The following is a 21,842-nucleotide window of genomic DNA, read 5'->3' as shown; positions in this document are numbered from 1 at the left end:
TCTGTCATGGGACAGAGGTGAGGGACTGCCACTTATAGGCACCTCTTTGCACTGATTGGTTGGATCACATGACCATGCTCCTCCCGAACTTAGTTAAATAAACTTCATATATATATATATATATATATATATATATATATATATATATATATATATATATATATATATATATATATATATATATATATATATATATATATATATATAAGTCCCAGTTATTTTCAGTTAAGACAGCTAAAACATGCATTTTAGTCTGGGACTAGACTTAAGCCTAGTCTGTGAAACCCGGCCTTCATGTTTGCAATGTTTACTGGGCCAAACACATAAAAGGGCAGTTTCCCGGACAGTTTTAGGGGCTGTCCACACGGAGACGCGCATCACTGCATACGTATAAATTTGTTATCGTATTGGCGTTTCATCCACACGGATCCGGCGTTTTGGGAGACTGAATCCGCTATTTTTTGAAACCGGGTCCTAAAGTGGATAAATCTGAAAACGACACCTTTGCGGTTTCGTCTGTACATCCAATCCGTATATTTTGTGATGCGAAAACGTCATCACATCACGTGTCGGAAGCGTCACACGTAACAGCAACAACAATAACGGCGGACTACGTGATTGTGTTCGTGCTACAGAAGCTACTAAAGCCTACTAGCTTTATTACAGCAAAATCTATTGCTTCTATGCAATTGTGGTGAGCGACAAGCGATAATGGACAACACCATACGTTGGTTATGCGCATGCTCAAAGTCTTCTTCTCCGTGTATAGTGTATATCTGTGGCAGAATTACAGCGCCCCATACTGGTCCGGCATATATACTACACCGCTTTCAGTCGGTTTCAGTGGTTTCGTGTTTACGGATTATTTTTTTAGAGCAAGGGATAAAAAATATCGGATAGGGAATGCACTGGCTTCGTGTGGACATAGCCTTAGATTAATCCAGGACTAGGCCTTAGTTAAATTAGGGCATTTAAGTAGTTTTTACATTACTGGTGTGCATCTTGAGACAAAACAGTGGAACTTGATATAAGATACATCGGTGCAAGATGTTGTTTAAATTAAAGGCATACACTCTTAGGAAGGATGTGTTCATTTTTTACACATCTTTGTGCATTAAGCTTTTAACACATAAGGTGTCATTTTAACACATTATGTGTCATTTTGTGTTGATTTTGTGTTAAAATCTAACACAAGTTGTGTTAGAAGTAACAATAACACAGAGATGGGTGAATTTAGTGAGAAGGCATTTAGTGTGTTGTCCCAGAATCAACACAAATGTGCTGTTTTTAACACATTCGTTCTAAGAGTGTACAAATCGAGTGTTGTTACAAATCGGTTCACCCAAAAAGAAAAATCCTGTTATCATTTACTCACTCTCATGTTGTTAGAAACCTGTACACAATTATTTGTTCTGAAGAACACAAATGAAAATATTTTGAGAAATGTTTGTAACCAAACCGATGAGAAGCCTCATTGACTTTCTTTATAGGATAAAGAATACCCTGAAAGTCAGTGGGGCTTCTCAGTTCATCAGTTTGGATGCAAACAATTCTCAAAATATCTGCCTTTGTGTTCATCAGAACAAAGACATTTATACAGGTTTAGTTTTTTAGGTGACCTATCTCTTTAAGGCAGCTCAAACATGCAGTTTAGTGTAGGACTAGGATAAGCCCTGTCCAGGAAACCGCCTCAACATTTTTATCACCATTTACTGTTTTACTGTGCATGCAAAGAACAAACCGAAGGGCCGTTTAAAGTCATTCGAGCATTCATAACCCACAGTCATTTCCAAATTAAGAAATTTTAGACCATGAACTTATATATGGGCAGATTTTGCCATAAGCTGAATAAAGCAGGTTCAATACCTCAAAAACATAGATCAAAGTATGTGATCAGAACCATCCTGAAAGTCCTAATTCCTTGTTTCCAACATAGTTGCTTCCAAACTACAACACAACAAAAATGCAACCAAACCAATACCATGTTATTTTTCTTTTCATGCAGAACCAGGGAAATCTTTGTGGATCCATAAAAGTGTCTCCATAACAACAATATAAAATAATACAAACCAGCTTTCCATTCAAAACATCTTTTATTTCCAAATTCTGAAAACGACTGAATTGCAACAGAACCTTAAAAAAGTATGATAATTTATTCAAGACATATTTCAAGGGAGGCAAATCCCACATGTGCAGTACGTTCCTATAAAATCTGAGTTAGGCGTGTATTTATCCAACATTAAGACTCTGAAACCATCCACTCCTGTGGTATTCAGGACGGAGTACTGTACTACCTTAAAATAATCACTACATGTAGTACACAAAGCACATCACACAGAGCGAGTTTCATTTGGTTAACATTACCAAACAGTCACATGTATGGCAGATAATCTGCCAGCGTATCAAATTTAACAGTGGCAGCCTGGCACGGTCATATATCAGAGCATGTGGACAATATCCCTTGTTTGCAAACACATAAAAAATACAACCATACAATACATCATTCAAACATAAAGCAATAAATCCTAGAAAGGTACATAATGAAAACATACAAAAGACAGCTGGGCGATTAATATTGTGTTGTGAGGCTCAACAAAGAGTGTCCATAGTTTTTTTTTTTTTTATTAAATGTGTGCAAATAGGTTCGTCTCCACAGAAGAGGGTCTTTTCCTTTGTGTCTGCTATGGTAGAAACATTGGTTGTTCCTCTAGTAACTATCTGATTAGGTGAAAGGTAAGCCAGTACATGAACACAGGTTGTGCAGCAGCAATGGACATTGTTAGATACATTCGCAGCTGATTTTTTGCTCCTCGCACTATCCGCCCCTCTGCAGCTGCCTCAGACAGGATCTTCAATCGCAATGTGCGAATCTGTCACATAAACAGAATTATGTGGTTATGTCAAATTTTACAATTCACTTTCTTCTAAAGTTTTATTCACAAATTTGATGTATGTATTTGATCAAAAATCTAACAAATGAAATCTAAAAATGGAATAAAGGGAGAGCCAAGATAAATTAAATGCTAAATAAATATATATATTTAGGTTAAGTAACTCTCTCAGTACGCACCATAAAGACAGAAATAGAGATACAGCACCAGAGCAACGTGAGGTAATAGCTTGTCCGCCCAAACAGAAGCCCTGCAACCACACCCACTATCATCCTGAGGAAACAAAGAGTGCACTGGATTTACAGCTCTATCATTTCCCATTAACACGATATGCAACTCAGATTTCCCTGCATTGTTTGCTAGCTTTACTTATCAGCAACAGCTGGATGGTTCTGGCTACGTGTGATAAGTCAGTCACAAAGAAAGGTCGCAAAATGACTTCACGTGCACAGAGAGCGGCCAGTGACCTTACCCAACGTATTTGTATCCAGAAAAGGCCACCAGATCAATAGTGGTGAGGTCGGTGTTTACTGCCACCAGATAAAGACTGAGAAGCACAGCCAGCACCTCAATAATAAGCCACACCAGAGCCGAGCTCGCTTGCATGCCCAAAATCTCTGGAGAAAACCTGGACAGAGAGGAAGAGAAAATCGTGAAGACGCTGAAGAGAAAGGAGGAGGCCAAGACAATTGTAGGAAATTCCTTTTGGGTTTTTTTCTCACTTCCTATTCCCTCTGAAACCAATGCATCATCAAAATATATTATTTTGTTTATTAGGCATTTATTTTAGATAAAAAGAAAAAACTCTCTGAGAAGAACACAATAGGAGTAATTCACAGAAATGCAAAGGTTATTTAAAAGCTAAACATAAAATCAGTTACCATTTTATCAATGAGAATCACTCTGAAACTTTCTGTTATTGAAAATATTTTTAAGAGCTTATAATATTATGTGAATTACTGCACTACAGCTGAGTAATAGCAGTGAAATCCTTGTCCATAGTCATTCATTGACAAACTCTCACAATGTTAAAGGCTAACTATCTGGTGCAGATAAACTCTTACCGGTTTTGCGTGCCCAGGGCCAGCCCTGCAACCAGGATATATGTAATGAAAGCCATTACTGTGGAGTGAAAAAACAAATATTTAATGTCCACTAATGAAAGGTAATGTACTTAGTTAATGTACCATAATCCATAATGAACTAAACCACTCATTATTAGAAATGTCTGTGACATACCAGGAATGTAGAGATCAGGGGCATTGATATCAAACCGTGGGGCGACTGGTGTGTCCTGTTGATAGCTCACCTCCCAGTTCTATAAAAAACAGAAAAAGCTCTTTAAACCTGCTGTTTTTCCTCTTTAAACAACAACATCACTTTTCAGGAATGCAATGGCTTAGCCATTACAAAGTGTATTTGAATCAGAAAACTTATTGTGATAAAGTCTTACTTCATGCATGTATGGAAATACAAGCAATCCAAGCTTCTTTCCGACATATACTGTGTCTACTGCGAAATAGTACTTCAGCTTCGATATAGGGATGAATCGATCCAGCTATGGAAAAAGAGAAATATTGATAATCAGCTTTTAAAATAAAAACTTCCCACACCTTAGTTAACTTTTACATTCAAGGACTTTCCAGGTCTTATATCCTCAAGTTCAAGGATTAAATGTGGGGACACATTTCAAGTGAGAGCAAGGTTACATCGTGTTACCTTTTAAGATACATTGTTACAGTTCCCTTTCGAGGGAACTCGCGCTGCATCACTGCGGTGACAGTTTGGGAACGCCTCCAAGGGTAAGTGCGTCTGAATGTGTATAGCGAATTCAACCAATGGTGAGGATTAACGACAAAGACAGGGTGACGCGGGAGCCAGGAAGTATATCGCTATCTGAAATATTGCCAAAGACGGAGTTACAGGGACGCAGGAAGTATGGCAAGGGAGATGCAGCGTCTCGTTTCCTTCTCAGGGAACAACAGTTACATACATAACCCGAGACGTTTTCATGTGTCAAAAATAACTATGCAAATAAGCATTTTGGTATGAATCAACATTTGCATGCAGAAGATATAAGCATTTAAAGCGAACAGTTTAGCACGTGTGCTTAAAAAGTTTAGATTTTTTATGATATTATCCTACACTACTTTTTGCATAAAATAGATTCAAGCACTTTCAATGACCTGTATCTATGTATGTATATTTTCAAAAACTTTCCAGGGCCTTCAACCCCCCCCCCCCCAAAAAAAATACTTCAAGGGCCCGTTGGAACCCGGCATACACAGACAACTCAAAAGCAGCAATAAAACATAAATGCTAATTAAGAATCATCCAATCAGTCCTAATTCCATTTGAACGAATAATAAAACAAGACAGGCCTTGTTTCAGTACAACGTCACATGTTTAACAAACACACAGATGTCTATTCATATACCCAACCCTTAATTATCTCAGCTCAGACTGCTGTAAATGTCTTCACATACGTTCTTATCCATCATCTCTTTGCCGTGGGAGGCAAGGCTGGTGCCGTAAGCCATAGCCAGGTTAGACATCGGGTCTGAGAGGAAGGCCTGTCCAGTATAAGCATCCTGGCCCTTTCCCATGTGCTCATGCTTGTGCACCCCAGCGCTGGTGTCATCAAATAATGGACTGGGACCAGTGGGGTCCATAGGAGATCCTCGCATCCTGACATTTGCTTTAAGAATAAACAGAATGACATATAAGTCAGGTATCATTAAAATCCCACATGAATAATAATATAGTATACTTTTATATAGTGTACTTTAGTATTCACTACAGCAAAAAGTAAAGTAGTACAATAAAAAATACTATGATGTTCTTAAAAACCACATTGTTTACTTCAGTTTATTGATTCACTGTGGTTAAAACTACAGAATAATAAAGTATACACTGGTAAAGAGTCCTGATATATATACTACAGTTTACTATAGTAAACATTCATGATGGATTATATATATATATATATATATATATATATATATATATATATATATATATATATATATATATATATATATATATACAAATAGTTGTAAATAAGCTGTTTAGTAAGAGCCAATAGCAATGCTGACATCAGCTGACTTCAATGTTGTTTCAGCATTATTTGTATCTAGTTGTTAGCAGCATTGTTTACAGTAATGACACTCAACAAGATGCTCGTGATATCATTTCTTTTATATACAATACATTTTTCTGTGATCTATTTCAAGCCGACATCTAGTGTATCTAATAATAACTTAACAAAGACGGAAATTAAACAAGAAAACGGATCATGTAAAGCGATCATACAAAACAATGCTGAATTTAATTCAATTTCAAACCGAATAGTGGTTATAAATACCATCATACATTAATATAGAAACCAAACGTAAGAACTAAACGACTGACTATAAACTCTACACTTTATAATGGAATATGTATTTAAGCGAATAAATGACATGTAAACAAAAACTATTCGAGTCAATAAACCGGATAATTAGGATGTTAATAAAGTATAACTCAAATCACGAATCCCACTGATCACGTACGTAACTTACGCTGTCTGAACGCACTCTGGTTTGGATAATCCATCTCTCCAAAAGATGTGTCTTCTGTAAATAATGATATTACGGAAATATATAAATATGTATTAATACATTTAGACTTCTAACCGAGAAGCTACCGGTAACGAAACTAAAATTAGCACACAAACCTACGGCGGAAAGGATAGCATAAAACATAAACCACTTCCGGGTTATTTAAAGGGACCGCAACATTTTTAACATAGTAGAAGCTTTCTGAATAACTCGCAAAGGCAAGGCAGAATTACAATGAGGAAAATGCAAATATGCATAACATTAACACAGAAATAACAAATAAAATAATATTAAAATAACTTATTATAATCATTATTATTATTTAGCATTCAGTTTCAGGCTTTTGTATTTTTTTTAGACATAATGTAGAGTTTCTGGCTGGCAGTTTTATTTATTTATTTATTTGTTTGTTTATTTATATGTTTAAGTAATTTCCACAGAGGTATAAGGCCGTGTCAACATTTTCAAGAATTTATTGTTTTGAATGTTTTGAATTTCTTTTTGCAGTTGTCAGGCGCTGCGTTCACACCGAGGGGCAACCTTCCGATCTCTCTGATAAAGCCAACTGGCTCCAAAAGGGAGTCAATTCCCATAGAACTCCATGTTAAAATGCACAACTTTACAGTCAATATTAACACGTTTACAGCCTGGTACAAAAAGTGTTTTAGGTCTATATAGCTAATTTTGCCCTTCATGATAACTGTGAGGGGGATTAATTTTTTTGTAACTCATCCATTTAAATTATATTAAGCCTTAAAGTTCTGCATAATCAAGGGCGTGGCCACTTGAGGGATGGGTGAACTGCCACTGCTGTCACGAGAGTCGGGCTAGGTGGGCATGGCTTCAGCAACCAGTCACCTCAGCTTCGCCCACATCCCGCATCTTTACCCATTTTAGGTTATCCACTAGTGATGCATCATGCACGGTGATGCAAGGCCAAGATGGTGATGGCAGGCACCGCCTACTTTAAGCTTCAAAAAAGCTCTTCACAAACCTATGGGTGACATCACAAAGACTACGTCCACATTTTTTACAGTCTATGGTTCAAACGTAATTTAATTACAGCGTGGGTTTGGAAAATCATCCACTTAACATTACAATAATTGTCTACTTTTATGGGTGGTTTTCCAGACAGGGATTAGCTTTAGACAGGACTAGGCCTTAGTTTAATAAGAAAATATAACAAGGTTTAACAAACATTTAACAAGCATTACGTGTGTGGATTTTGAGGCAAAACAAAGGGCACTGATGTATTTTAGGATGTGAGTGCATGTTGTTTTCAGTTTGGACAGCTCTTATAATTATTTTAGTGTAGGACTAGTTTAATATCTCTTTTAACAGTCAGTGTAAAAAAAATCTGTATTTTTTTTCACTGTTTTTAAAGTGTATTTTGGAAACTTTGAACTTCAATATGGTCAGACTTGAAGAGTGGTGTTGCAAAAAATCTTTAGACTTTATGCAAAAAAATAAATAAATGCTTTTATTTGTGTTTGTGTGCGCGAGCACATGCATGTGTGTGTGTGTGCATCAATATTTAAATAGAATATTTACTTCTGGAATGATTTAGCAAACTCTTTTATTTACATTGTTTAATTTTTACAGTGTAAAATAGAATGTCCAGCATTTGCTTTTTCATAAAATCATCATTCATATTTTAACAAGAAATTATATGTGCAACAATACCATACAGCATGAAATGCAATATTTACATAAAAATAACCTGAATTGTGTTTGCAAACAATCTGTAACATGCTTGAGTGGTAGATAGAAATATTTTACTACATTTTGTATAGTTTATTAATTTAATTATTTTTACCACTGTTTTACAAAAATATTGAATAGTTAATACAATGTTTTCTTCTAAGAAACTTTAATTTGTTGCATGAGATGGTCAACATCTCCCACTGCAGCATACTTATTGAAAACTGAAATAATTAAATCTTTATTTTATAGATTATTTAACACTAGATTAGTTTAACTCTTTTTACTGTACTGTTACCACATCTACCTTACTATTACATCTGTAGTCTAGCGTAAAATTAAGAAAAATGTATAATATACTGTACAAATGTTACTGCTCGATGCATTGTTCTATGTGTTAGCATTAGACATGGTAAATTTTTTCATCAATTGACAGTATTTTCTGTAAACAACAGTTGTGAGATGAAATAGTCTGTGTTCATAGACGTGTATGACATTAGATTACTCTCTTTCACTCCACCTGTTCTTCATAGCCACAAATAACCCCAACATCCTCATCATGAGAACAGTTATTTTTGCCAATTTTGGCATGTTTGCAGTGCAGCAGAGTCTTTTCCGTCCCTTCGCACTCCACATCATCCAGCAAAATTGTAACCCCAATGCCTGCAGCGCCCAGCTCTGCTCTTTTAGCCACTCGCACGGCCAAAGGAAATCCCAGCTGCCTGCAGACTACAACCGCAGCATTCATGTTAAACATATCATCACAAACTGTGCACCATTCACCACGGAAGAAGATCTCCACTCTGCCACGGTCTTTTCGGCCATCCGCACTGACCAGCCTTACTGTCCCGGCCCGAGACCTCCCCCTTCGGTCTCCCTTTCTTCTGGACTTGCCTCGATCTTTTTTACCATGCCTGTCTCTTTGGGTCTTTGTTGTGGGCTTGGGTGCAGGGGTCAGGTAGGTGGGCCTGGGGGTGGTCCAAAACTGAGGCCTGGGCCTCGAAGTACTGTGGGGATAACGTGACTGGGGTGTCGATGGTCGGATCGTTGTGGTTGAAGGCGTCCGCCGAGTTGTCATTTGTGGCACTCGTGGTTGTGGTGTTGGGGTTGTACTTGGTTTGGTTGGTTTTGGCTTGGGAACAGCAGTCGTTGATGGTTTTTTGTTAATCACAAATTCTGTAAAAACAATTTTAACAGATAAAACGCAATGACTTAAGCCTTCAGAGTAAGTAAGGTATGTTTCTGGCCTCTTACCTTCCTTAGGGCTAAAATGAATCAGTTTGCCCTTAATGTTGACTGGAGTCGGCTTGTAAGTACACTTGCCTGGAGGGGCCCTCCTAAGTAATAAAAAAGTTAATTTTATAACAAACATGCCATACATATACAGGAAACTGCTTTAACCGTAATTGAGTCAGAGGCTGTTCTCAAACCATATTTATTTATATTACTGTGGCTTAACATATGGTCAGGAGTTGTTTAATCCCCCAAGTTGGGTTTTTGGTTAGGTATTATAAGGACAAACTCAACCGTTGGGTTTAAATTAGCAAAATGCTGGGTTCAACCAATGGTTTGGTCAAATATTGACTTTTTATAGGTTAATATAAATTAAGGGTTGGGTTTGTCCACATTGAATGCATGTTTTAAATGTTTCCACATTTTAGCATGTTTTAAAGTGTATTATACTTGAACTTATCCTGCACCATATGATCTAGACATGATAGAGGGGAGTGTTATTCCTTTAATTCAGTCATAAATCTGATTTGGCTTCGGGGATGGTTTTCAAATTACCAAATCAAATTTCATAGACATTGACGGAAGGATACCAACCATCAGTGATGGGAATTACAGGGCTATAAATAAACGGCATTACTAACGGCGTTGCTTTTTCAGTATCGAATAAACAAACAAATGACTGTTTCCCTGTGACATTGTCGTTGCCGCTACTGACAATAAAATGCTGCACGTTACTATAATTGATTTCAATTAAGAGATTTTTATCTGAGACTAAGCTCTCCCTCAGTCAGACAGTACGACCTGCAGTTTTTTCTCTGGTGTGTGTGTGTTGGCGGCTGGGACAACCACATAACTGGGGCACGTTCAAGTTCAAATGTTTTGCTATGGTTTCCGGGTTGAACGCATTGGTTGAACGACATGTTTCCTGGAAACGGTTGTGCACCAGAGACATATTTATAGTGATTTCATTAGGCTCCGGAAACTTCAAAAAGAACTCAAAGACTGGCCTTCTCAGCTACCGTAGTTGCAACCCTTGCGTCATCAGAACAGAGTGTCGTTTCTCAGAACGCATCATCGTTTCCGTTTAAAAAATGTTGTGCAATGTTTTGTCTGGGCTGAACGCAGCCCATATCTACAAACCAGAATATCAAAGGGACTCTTTTATCTGCACCTGTAAGTAACCACCAGCTAGCCATCACCCTAGTGACCACACAGTAGTGCACTAAGAACCACTCGGAAAACCTTAACCGCATAGCGACAACCCAGAACACCCTCGCTGCATGGCTGGAAAGTTTGTAAAAATCTACGTGACCCTTTTGAGAAGTATTTTTTGTGTTTAAGGTTTTTTTAACCTTGATATTTTTAAAGCAACACTAAAGAGTTTTTGCTCTTTGCTCCCCCTACAGGTTAGAAGCGTAATTGTCCATTACCACTGCCGTAAATACTGCAGCATAGCTGGCTCCGATTGGATTGTAGGTCTGCCGTAAATCAAGTTTTTGTAATTTTCACTCGAACTACAGGACCACTACCCGACGGTTGGAAACTTCTTTAGTGCGGTTTTGGCGATAGAGGGCTGCAAAGCGAATGGGAAAGTGCCGTTCACCCTGTTTCGAGTGGATGAACGACTGAAACTTTTTTGGAAACATGATTTTAAGCTAAAAAAAATTTAAGGTTGAAATCAATGCAAAATTGCTCCTAATCTCACAATTAGATAATGAAACTTTAGCATAGATTTCACAAACACACCAAAAAATTATGCTTAATAGCACTAAAAATGGTTCACTAGATAGGAAGTGACTGGGAACCATTTTAAGTGCTATATAGCACCTGTGTGCATATTGTGCTTTGCAGAACCATAAGTGGTGCTATTTCAATGTTTCTTCATAGGTGCTAAAAATGGTTCTCCTATGATCTCCTAAAGCACTGAGTGGGTCACATATATGTGTATATATTTGTATTTGAATGTACAGTATGTGTACCTTGATGGATCCACTATCTTGTAGACCACCCCTGCTCTGGAAGTGGCACTGGCCACTCCTGTTGCAAGGAAGTAGAGCTCTCCTAAACACAGAGAGGACAATGATTCACCTAAATGTGTGTCAAATTGAAGGCCTATGTAGATATTTATGTTGATGAAGCTAAACATTACAGTATATGTCCAATAAGAGCACCTGCAATGCTTCAAATACACATTTAAACACAAGTTACCTGCCTCGTCTTCACCGAAAGATATGATATATTTATAGTAGCTGTTGATGAGTTTAGGAAAATTGCAAGTTTTGTCATTGCCCATACAAATCTCCTTATAGCTCCATTTGCCAGTGTCAGGATTCTCCCTCAGGGACATCAGCCGACTAGAAATAATTGGACCGGATGGTTATGAGATGTGCTTTAATCGGTTTAAAGTGATGCTACGGAAATAAATCCTTTTTCATGGGAATATTTGTCTATAACAGCTTATTTATTTTTAATAAGAAAGCAAAAACGAAAAACGTACCCACTCATGAAATCCCCAAAGATGTACAGACCATTAAGATTTGGCATTTGGCAGCCTCTGTAGATGTAGCCGCCAGTTACGGATTTGCCAATTTTATGTGGATAAGCAAATATTGGAAGGATGTCATCTAAGAAAAAGGAGAGAAAAGTCTGAATATATCCACTTTTAAATAAATACCTAAAAAATAAATACATAAAAACATGTTGTTTCTTACTTAGTGAAGAGTTAAAGCACAGTTTCCTGTCATAACAGGAAAAGCCCTCTTTTGCCCTCCATCCATAGTTCCCTCCTTTTTCGATGAGGTCAACTTCTTCATATTTATTTTGCCCAACATCTCCACAGAACATTCTGCCCCGACCCTGACCGGTTATTGGGTCGCCCCTGTCAATTGAACACCTCCACATGTTTCTCACACCATATGCATAGACTTCTGCCTTTGCGTCCTCATCTCCCACAAAAGGATTGTCCGCGGGAATACTGTAGGGGGCGCCAAAGTCATTGTTATCCACGTCAATCCTTAAAGCCTTGCCAAGAAGAGTGGACCTGTAAAACATTTTTTTGTACTTTTACGAACTTAATGAGCATTTTTATGACATAAATAACTTATTTAAGCAGCAAACAAGGTAATTAATTATATAAGGCTACTCATTACATTTTATTATTATGGATTGCTAGTTTGTCTATGCGACCAGAGATTGTATTCAGATCTCTCTCTCTCTCTCTCTCTCTCTCTCTCTCTCTCTCTCTCTCTCTCTCTCTCTCTCTCTCTCTCTCTCTCTCTCTCCTTTCTGACCTCACTCTAACCGTCTCATGGCCCACAATACCCTCTGTCAATATTTGTATTGGCATGGGCTTGAACTGTCTGTGAAGAGGCGCATGATAATTTTTCCTCCTGTGAAAACAACTGAGGCTTAGATCTGTCCTTCATTTTACTTTTATCTCTCTATTACTTTTCATCTGACAGAAGTGATAAGTGAAAACAAAATATTGCGTAAAGTGGAAACTTTAGTCCTACTATGAAAATAACTATGTATTTTGCAATACTGAATAAATTCATATTTTGGTTATTGTGTAATAATTTTTAGATTTGTTTATGCTACGAAACAAACTTTTAGATAAAAGGAGAGCATGAGCACCACCAACTGGTTCTATCAATAATTGACCAAAGTAAAATATGGAAGCTGTGCCACACTTGTGGTCGACCAAAGAAGAAGTGATGTAAATGAAATTGGTAAAATGAAAATAACACCTTCAATAAGGGGAAGTAAAGTGTAAGTGTGTAATTTCTGTGTCAGTTGTTTTCCAAAGTGACAAGTCAAATGAGGCTAATGCTAACAGATCTAATAACTTATTTAAAGGAGAAACCTGGACCTTTATCTCATTATAGCCAAGGATATATTTTGTGACTGACTAAGACTATGTTTACATGCACAAAAATGCATTACTTTTGCTTTGTTTACCCCTAGCATCCACACTACTAGCATTTTTGACTCTTATAAACGGAGACTTGTAACACTTATGAAAATTAACCATGGTTTTATTGTGGTAAAATTGTACTAACCTGTTTTTTTTGTATATTGATTAATGCTCAACCTGATTTTGCCCAGTGAAAGATGTCCCCAGGGCAACCCTGCTAAAAAAGCCAATAGACACAGAAATTCTATTGGTTTTATTGGGAATTTTATTGGTTCTAATGGAATATGGCCCAAAACAACCTATGGTGTACTGGTCTTTGTTGGTCTCTAATGGTATGTATTGGTTCTAATGGAATATGGCCCAAAACACACTACAGTGTAGTGGTTCTAATGGTAAAAGCTAATGGTTACTATTGGTATTTTAATGGCAACCATTAGAATGCTCTGTAATGGTTTTATTGTTTTTTCAGCAGGGTATTGTGTTGACCCAAGGACAATATTTTTGTAACCTTAACCCACCCCAAACCCCAACCCTAATCATAACTGAACCCTAATATCAGAGGGAAATGAAAAACAATAGTCTAGAAGCAACTAATCCTGTTTGTAAGCTTAAACCTTAAACAAACTGAAATTATTTCTGAAATCTGATTGGTTGGTTAAAATGCTGTCCCAGGGTCAACATAATGTTGCCATTGAGCCATTGATTATTATCAGCAAAAACATGGTTTCACAGCATTTTATTAATGAGCTAATAAAACTCAAGATAAGTCATGAAGTCTGCTAACTTATTATGTTCATCAACAGATCATGTTGTTTTTAGCTCAGGCCTTAATGCTTCAACTAATGATGTCATGTCATTAAATTGAGCAAATATGCGAGTATAGTCACAACAACTCAAAGTGCAAAACAAAGAAAAATAATTTACTTGTTTTGGGAATTTCCAAACTTTCCAAAAGGGTCTCCCGCCCTGCCACCATCTCCAATGAAGATGTACAGATACCCATCCAACCCAAATAGTAGTTGACCTCCATTGTGATTTGATGCAGGCTCGTCAACCTCTAAAAGTATCCTGTGAACCAAACAGGCTTCAATAGTATATCTAATACCAGTTAAATATTTATATTCCAATCTAATCACATGGAAAATTGGAACTATAAGGGTCAATTTTGTATGCATTTGTATGTGATTATATAAAAAAGCAATAATGAAGCCCCAAGTGTCACTGGGGTGAAAGCAGATCAAACTAAAATGTGCAAATAAGGTCATACAAATAAATGCGAATATCTCGTAAAATAGTTATGAATCGTTATTAGATTGGGTTGAGTTTCTTCACCTTTCAGAGGAATGATCCAGCATGTTGACATCTGATTCAGACAGTGTGAACTCACTAATCCTAATCCTCTCCTGCTTCTTCACAGACACAGAGTAGTAGACATAAGCCTTTTTCACTTTTGTGAATCGAGGATGTAAGGCAATACATAGGAACCCTCGCTCATCCCCCGCCCAAGGTGACGTTAGTACCGCCTTGGTCAGGTTCAAAAAGGGCCTGTCGATTCTAGAGCCATTCGGCAGGTAGGTCCACACATAACCCAGTTGCTCCGCCACGAAGAAACGATGGGTGCCATCGTTCGCATGCACCATGGCGACGGGATTTCGAAGACCGTTCGCGACTTCTTCCAGGCACAACTGTATGCAGCCCTCCGGATCTGCTTGAACATTACCCAGGTTTGCGTTGAGCTCATCGCTCAGGAGGACGTTCGGGTAACAGTACTCAGGATCCTTCAACTCCAGGTATTTGCAGAACTTCGTTCGGTCTTCCTCGATAGCATAAGATTCGTTATGATTGATCAGAAGGCTGAGAGTGTAACGACAATGGAGCCAGTAATCACTACAGTAGTTGCCGCAAAGACCGGGAAGCTCTCGCATTGGGGTGTTGGCATCTTCGGCATCGTAAAGGTGAGCTGCATATGGCGAGCATTCCTGAAATAGTAAGATCAAATAAGGGAGATTTAGGGAATAGTTTGTGAAGGCCAATTGAGGGTTGCAGGTCGAATCAGAGAAAACACAGATGCATTTATTAAGATTCTTCTTCCAAATGCATGCATGCATGTACACAGGAAATGCATTCATGAACATTTGCTGTATTAGCATCACACAGGTCATGACTCATGGGTTTGATATACTGAACACATACATACTGATAAAATGTATATGTGGGATGCATTGTAAATCAATTTAGATAAAGGTATCTGTTAAATGTATGTAACTGTTTAAAGGGTTGAAGTAATATAGAGTTGTGGTTTAGATAAAGTACTTTCAGTTACTCATTCACAGAGCTTTTAAATTAATCCTTTATCTGCTTCAGCCAAGCATATTTCAGTTTGCTGTGTAAGTTTTTATGTCAGTCTCCGCCTCCGTATAGTCTGGCAAACGTGGCAGTCTGCACGTATTCTCTGCAGCTGGGAACTCAGGATTCAATTTAGCTCATGATGATCGTTTAAGCTATAAATACAGTAACCCATGGACATTTTGGACCAACCAAACCCTCATTAAGTTGTGGCTACAACACCACACCCATCAGAGGAGTGAGCCAGCCCTGGCAACAATATTGGCAGCTCTGGACTGGAAATCATCCGAGATTACTAAAATGAAATTGGACAAATAATGGACCTAAAAGTGGTTTGGATCTCTCGAGTTCCCAACACACATTGTAATGTGATGATAATAACGTATAACACGCATGGTTGCGTAATATCCTGTTAGGTTTGGACAGTTTTGGTGTCAACAGGAAAACCCCTGCAAAGACGTAAGTTGGCATGAGCGACTATGTCAAGGAAACTCTGCAAAAGTTCACTGCCGTTTTCAAGCTCAATAAAAAATTGTAGGTCATCGAGTTAATATTTCTAGGTTAGTCAGGATAACACACAGCGTCAGTGATATATGCTCCTGATATAACTAGCTGAAGCAGTTGTTGCAGGTATATATTATATATTGATGATTAAAGGGTCCATATTATGCAAAATTTACTTTTACAAGGTGTTTGGACATAAATGTGTGTTGGCTGTGTGTAGGGTGACCATACGTGCCATTCTTCCCAGACGCGTCTTGGTCAGGATTTTGGGTGCTTCTTCCGTAAGTCGTATTTGTCAAACGAATAAGTCATAGAGGATTATTACTATTATTACTGAAACGCAACCTTTACATTTTAAGGTGAGCATTAAACTACAATTGTATGTCTTATGTTTTTAACTGAAAAACAAATACGACTTTCGGAAAACGCACCGAAATCCTGGCCACTACGTGTCCGGGAAGAATGGCACATATGGTGACCCTAAGGGTGTTTTCACACCTGCCTTGTTTAGTTCGGTTGAATCGTACCACAGTTCAATTGCTTACTTGGTGCAGTTCGTTTGGGAAGGTGAGAATGCAGAAATCGAACTCTGGTGCGCACCAAAAGCAGACCAAACAAGCGGACCGATACAACCTTGAAGAGGTGGTCTCGGTACTCAAACGAACCCTAGAGCGGTTTGTTTGTGGTGAGAACACGATCCGAGATCTAGCCGACCTAACTGTAAAAGTACTGGGCATTTTGGACTAAACCAGCTGCCGTAGTCAGCAGCGCAGTGCATTATCGGATGAGGAACTGTTTGTTGACAGTTTCTATTAGCAATATTAGCACAATAACAGATTGCAGACATACCTGGAGTTGAGAGGAGGTGTGGGCGAAGCCTCAGAAATTTGGTGTTTTCGCCATTTGTAGTGCATTAAAACGTTGTTTTCAAGCTGCATCCGCGATCCATTCTGAAAATGGACGGTTTGTCTAGAGTGCTGTATACAAACTATGTATTTATCCTTTTTTTTCCGGGGTTCCGTTGGAATTTCGCGCATGTTGAATCTGACCAATCGAGAAGCAGTTTAGGAAATACGTTCAAGTACATGTGGCCAGTGAGAGATGTTGATCTTATCACATGACAGAATTTTGGTTTGTTTCAACTGGTGCGGATCAAAGCAATAAATGTGATGTGAAAAGGAACCAAAACTGCTAAAAAAGTTACAATGTATAATTTTTTTGCTTTTGCTCCAGACCAAATGAACCGAACTACAGATGTGAAAACACCCTAAGTGTGTGAACCCTACAATGAAACAAATCCACATCTCCTTTTTAATCGCCATTAAACACCAGAGCAGTCTTATTAGACATATTGTTTTGATTCTCTTGTTAATGTGACATCATTCTAACAAAGCCCCGCCCGCTGCTTCTAATTATGGTTGTTAGCATATTGTAGGGCTAAAGCTTATTTGCATTTAAAGGTACACACATAAAATATACCAAATCGGGGCATTTTGGACATGCTATTATAAATAATCTGTGGGGTATTTTGAGCTGAAACCTGAGATTTATTAATGGGCATATTTGGCTCTTTAATGTATTGTTGTTGTTTTTTTGTATTTCTTTAAATTACTGTATTTCTACCCGCTATAGCTTCTCAATCTTTTGCTCTTTACGGTTGTTTTTCAGTTGTTGTCCAATCATCGCTGCTTCCTTTCTTGTCTCTCTCTAATCATTTTGTTTATATGGTTCTGTGATTATGAGGCTCCGCAGGAGATCAGAATCTGTGATCTTATCAAACTCAACATGAGTTTTGTTCTGCAACAGATGGGCTCAGGGTTTGATCTCTCATCAACAGCATTTGCTTCACTTCAACGGGCCTTAAAATCCATTAGTTTGTTCATTAGCTTTTCATTAGTTCAGATTTTAGGCAATTATGAGTTTGTGGCTTAGCCTTAAAGCTGCAAGGATTTTGAGAAACAAGAGATGTAGGAGTTGTTATTTTTTAATAATAATAAATGAAACACAAGCCTTATATATGTATTCTGTCTGTACTCTGATTTTGGATGTTTTGTGGTAACACTATAATCTGAAGAAACCACATGTAAGTTTTCTTAATAACAGAAATCACAAGGTGTCCAAAAGTGACCAAAATGACATATTTGTGATTACCCATTACCAAGTCATGATTTCGTTTGACCTCATCCTATCGCTTTCTCTGTATTTACAGAGGAAGTGTATATTTTGCTTCTCTCCAGGGTGAAAGTGGAAACACAAGCAGGTCCCTGAATAAATATCATAACAAAGACGATCATTGTGCTCAACTTCCCTACTAAGTAGCCAAATAAATCAGATGTTATCTATGCCAACCACAAGCCCAGAGCAATCTCAACACTGTAGGGTAAAATATAGTAATCATTTAAGTGAAATTTAGATCCAACGGCCCTGCAATGAGAGTGATTATAGGGCTTTATCTGAAACCAAAGAAGACACATTTAAATTTAAACATTTGGCAAATTATAAGTGTGATCCTTGGGATCAAATCCATGCATGTTGTGTGTTCATGCAAAAGAGGAAAATAAATCCATTTAGGCATTAGTTGTGGTTGGTCCCAAAATAAAACAGTGCAGCATGAAGTTAAAGGGCACATGTTATGCAAAATCAACTTTTACAAGTTGTTTGGACATAAATGTGTGTTGGCGGTGTGTGAACAAAATCACCCTGCAGTGTAAAAAATCCACCCTCTTCATTTTTAATCCCCAGTTAACCAAAGCAGTCTCATTAGACATGAGCCCTTTTCACCCAGACTTTCCAGAAAATGCACGGAAAATGCACCTGGAATTTTTCTGGGATCGTTTGATTTTGTTCATTCACACTGCCAATGATTTGCCGGAATCTGTGTGTGCCTTGACGCATATAAGGTCCCGGAAAGGTACGTGACCTGTTTAAAGTCCTGTGCTTTCTTCTCCGCAGTGTCTGAAGATATTTATTATTTCTCTTTCCAGAAACCACTCGCATGCATTTTTGAAGCGCGTGGCGCGTCGTTCTATGCTGGTGAATGATTTCAGGTTTAGAGTGGATATTTGACGAGCTCCCTGATCTCTTGCTTTAATCCAGTTTGCAGACATTTTTCATTGTGATTGTTAATGTGCATTTAAAACCCCCACTTTGAGGAGCTGAATGATATATCTTGTTGGGATGATCTCCGCTTCAGCGCAGTAAGTGATGAGATATTTTACCTGATATCTGCTTTAGTCCAGTTTGCTGACATTTCTCGTCGTGAATGTTGATCTGCATGTAAATCCCTGATTTTAAAGAGTTAACCAACTTGATGTTGCCATGACACGCACGTCCTCACTACAGCACGCCCCTTACGGCATTGATTATGCATCTAATTTATTATTCCCTGATATCTGCTTCAGTCCAGTTTGTGACGTTTCTCGTCGTGTATGTTAAACTGCATGTAAATCTCTCGTTTTAAAGAGCTGAACCATAACTTTTTTGTTGTGTTGACACGTGCGTCCTCACTACGAAACGCCTATTACGGCATTGTTTCATCTTCTTTTTCACACAGAGGGTTTTCCGTGTATCTTACTAGGTCCCGGGAGCGATTCCAGAAAATTTACGGGACGTGTTTGCGTTCACACAGAGGCTTTTCTGGCAATTGTATGGGTATTTTCTGGAACCAAAGTGCTGTGTGAATGAGGTTATGCTGTTTTGATTCTCTTGTTAATATGATGTCACACAAACAAAGCCCCGCCCACCGCAACTGACTGTGTTTCTAAATGTGTTTGTTAGCACATTGTAGCGCTAATATGGCTAAAGATACAAACTGTATTCACAGGAATCAGATATATTTTTAAGCAAAAGTGCTTACTGTCTGTTGGTAAGGGAATAAGGAGCAGTAGCTCATTCGAATTTAACGGTACATGCACAAAATTGGGGGCACCCAAATAGGGGCATTTTGGAAATGCTATAACAATTGATCTGTGAGGTATTTTGAGTGGAAACTCCAAAGACATGTTCTAGACACACCTGAGACTGTGTTACATCTTGTAAAAATGTATTTGTGACCTTTAAAACCTACAAAACGATTACTTTGTTGGCATCTTACAGTCTATATGAGATCCACAGTGCTTGCGGCACAGGGATTGAATAATAAAATGTAAGTTTTCTGTAAATGTTTTACATTTATGTTATTCGTTGACATAAATACTGATGGATTATTTCCATGAATTAAAACAGTATAAGGAGGCTTGTCAAACCACATAAAACATGTCAAATTTAAAATATAAACAACATTCATCTACAGAGTAAACCTGCCATTAAATTTATTCATTCATACTACTTAGAAATTACACACTACAGCTAATGTAGACATCATCTAGACTTCCCAAACCAAACCCAAACAAAAACTGATGCAACTGACGCAATGATGTAACTTCCTCCATAATGTAAACACGAATGAATGAGTCTTTAAAAGCACAGTCTGTATTACATAAAGCACTCATAACTTATTCAGTTCAAAAGACTTATTCAACTAAACAACCAATACAGTTTTTTACGTTAGTTGCCAAAATAGAAAGGTGACCCTGTCTGTGAAATCCAGGCTAAAGTCTCATATCTAAATATGATATTAGGATCATCAAAGTTTGATTTTAATCATTGATTTCACATTGATTTTAATATTTAAATATATAAATAATTTCACTGAATGTTCTTTACATTATGTATAATGATTTAATGTAGAAAACAGTAAATAAAATGACTTTAGGTGGGATTTCACAGACAGGATCACAAATAACACAACATCGTAAACCTGCTCTGAATCTCACCTGGCACAAAATGCTACGGATGTATTTCCCACAGGCCATGAATCCAGTGTGATCAAAGTAGTCCATGATCTGATAGAAGCGCCGGGATATTTGGTTATCCTTGACTAAGTCACAGCATCCAAATTTGGCATACTCCTTGCAGAAGACCAGGGGCTCCTGAGGCTGGAAAGGAGGTTTGTAGTCCAGACATTGTGGGTGGGCATTTCCCTGCAGAGGTATCAGGAGGACCACCAGAAGAAAGCTTGAAGAAAAAAGGCAAAAAACTCTCCACAGTGACATATCATTCATTGCACAGGAGAAAACTCAGACGTTGGTCTGACAAAGGTGGCTTGTGCTAAGACTGAGAAATACCAAAGGTGTGTAGTTTCTCCACAAGTCGGTCTGTGAGCTGTGGTGGCTGGAGGTCAGCTATCTCCTTCAGACGTGTGCAGATACACACACAAACACACACTACTGACATGTGGCTCTTGGGGAGAAAACGCAACTTGAAAACTGCTACACAAGGCCGACTCTCATTCAACAGTCTGAGCCACAGCCATGCCACAGACACACACACATATACACAAGCAAATGCACACATACACATCTTTACACATAGGCTTCTATTCCCTCCCCCTTTCCAGCGTCTCCTCCTCTCCCACTTTTTCCTCGCTTTTTCTCTTTCTTTTGGCAGATGCATTCCTTCTTCTGCGGCTGGCCTGCATCACACGCTGACCAGCTTCCCTCCCCCGAATTAACCCGTGACTCTTTCTCACAGAGCACTTTAACTGCATGATCATTTTCCTGAATAGTCATTCCACTATTGTTTCATTTGGAGTCCATATATGTATTCATCTAAGAT

General features: G+C 38.1%; 2 protein-coding genes across 3 annotated transcripts; both read right to left on the bottom strand.

The window, feature by feature from the left end:
* Window positions 1-2,074: 2,074 nt before the first annotated feature.
* Window positions 2,075-6,639, bottom strand: yif1b (Yip1 interacting factor homolog B (S. cerevisiae)). Of its 2 annotated transcripts, none has more exons than XM_055174172.2 (8): window positions 6,443-6,639; window positions 5,378-5,589; window positions 4,345-4,449; window positions 4,131-4,209; window positions 3,956-4,013; window positions 3,364-3,519; window positions 3,071-3,164; window positions 2,075-2,870 (listed from the first exon to the last, which is right to left on the bottom strand). In XM_055174172.2, exons 1-8 carry the CDS (start codon window positions 6,483-6,485, stop codon window positions 2,715-2,717), a joined length of 903 nt encoding a protein of 300 aa, XP_055030147.1. In that variant the 5' UTR covers window positions 6,486-6,639; the 3' UTR covers window positions 2,075-2,714. The 2 variants fall into 2 exon arrangements, with proteins under 2 accessions (XP_055030147.1, XP_055030148.1); XM_055174173.2 differs by having other exon boundaries at window positions 6,452-6,638.
* A 1,410-nt stretch (window positions 6,640-8,049) lies between these two features.
* Window positions 8,050-21,634, bottom strand: LOC129419129 (HHIP-like protein 1). Its single transcript, XM_055174166.2, has 9 exons — window positions 21,002-21,634; window positions 14,670-15,316; window positions 14,262-14,405; window positions 12,136-12,464; window positions 11,922-12,048; window positions 11,633-11,778; window positions 11,404-11,485; window positions 9,446-9,528; window positions 8,050-9,367 (listed from the first exon to the last, which is right to left on the bottom strand). The coding sequence occupies exons 1-9, from the start codon at window positions 21,287-21,289 to the stop codon at window positions 8,703-8,705; spliced, it is 2,511 nt and encodes an 836-aa protein (XP_055030141.2). The 5' UTR covers window positions 21,290-21,634; the 3' UTR covers window positions 8,050-8,702.
* Window positions 21,635-21,842: the final 208 nt, after the last annotated feature.

Source organism: Misgurnus anguillicaudatus, chromosome 15 (genome assembly GCF_027580225.2).
Source record: "Misgurnus anguillicaudatus chromosome 15, ASM2758022v2, whole genome shotgun sequence".
NCBI lineage: Eukaryota > Metazoa > Chordata > Actinopteri > Cypriniformes > Cobitidae > Misgurnus > Misgurnus anguillicaudatus.
This window is presented reverse-complemented; position numbering and strand designations above follow the sequence as displayed.

Excerpts from the sequence above, each read along its gene's own strand:
- yif1b (XM_055174172.2), bottom strand. The coding sequence starts at position 6,485 with ATGGATTATCCAAACCAGAGTGCGTTCAGACAGCGTAAGTTAC. Across the intron at positions 5,590-6,442 it reads GTTCAGACAGCGTAAGTTAC|CAAATGTCAGGATGCGAGGA; the intron begins GTACGTGATCAG and ends TTATTCTTAAAG. Across the intron at positions 2,871-3,070 it reads TCTCTATTTCTGTCTTTATG|ATTCGCACATTGCGATTGAA; the intron begins GTGCGTACTGAG and ends TTTATGTGACAG.
- LOC129419129 (XM_055174166.2), bottom strand. The coding sequence starts at position 21,289 with ATGAATGATATGTCACTGTGGAGAGTTTTTTGCCTTTTTTCTTCAAGC. Across the intron at positions 15,317-21,001 it reads TCCGTAGCATTTTGTGCCAG|GAATGCTCGCCATATGCAGC; the intron begins GTGAGATTCAGA and ends TTACTATTTCAG. Across the intron at positions 12,049-12,135 it reads GTGCTTTAACTCTTCACTAA|ATGACATCCTTCCAATATTT; the intron begins GTAAGAAACAAC and ends CCTTTTTCTTAG.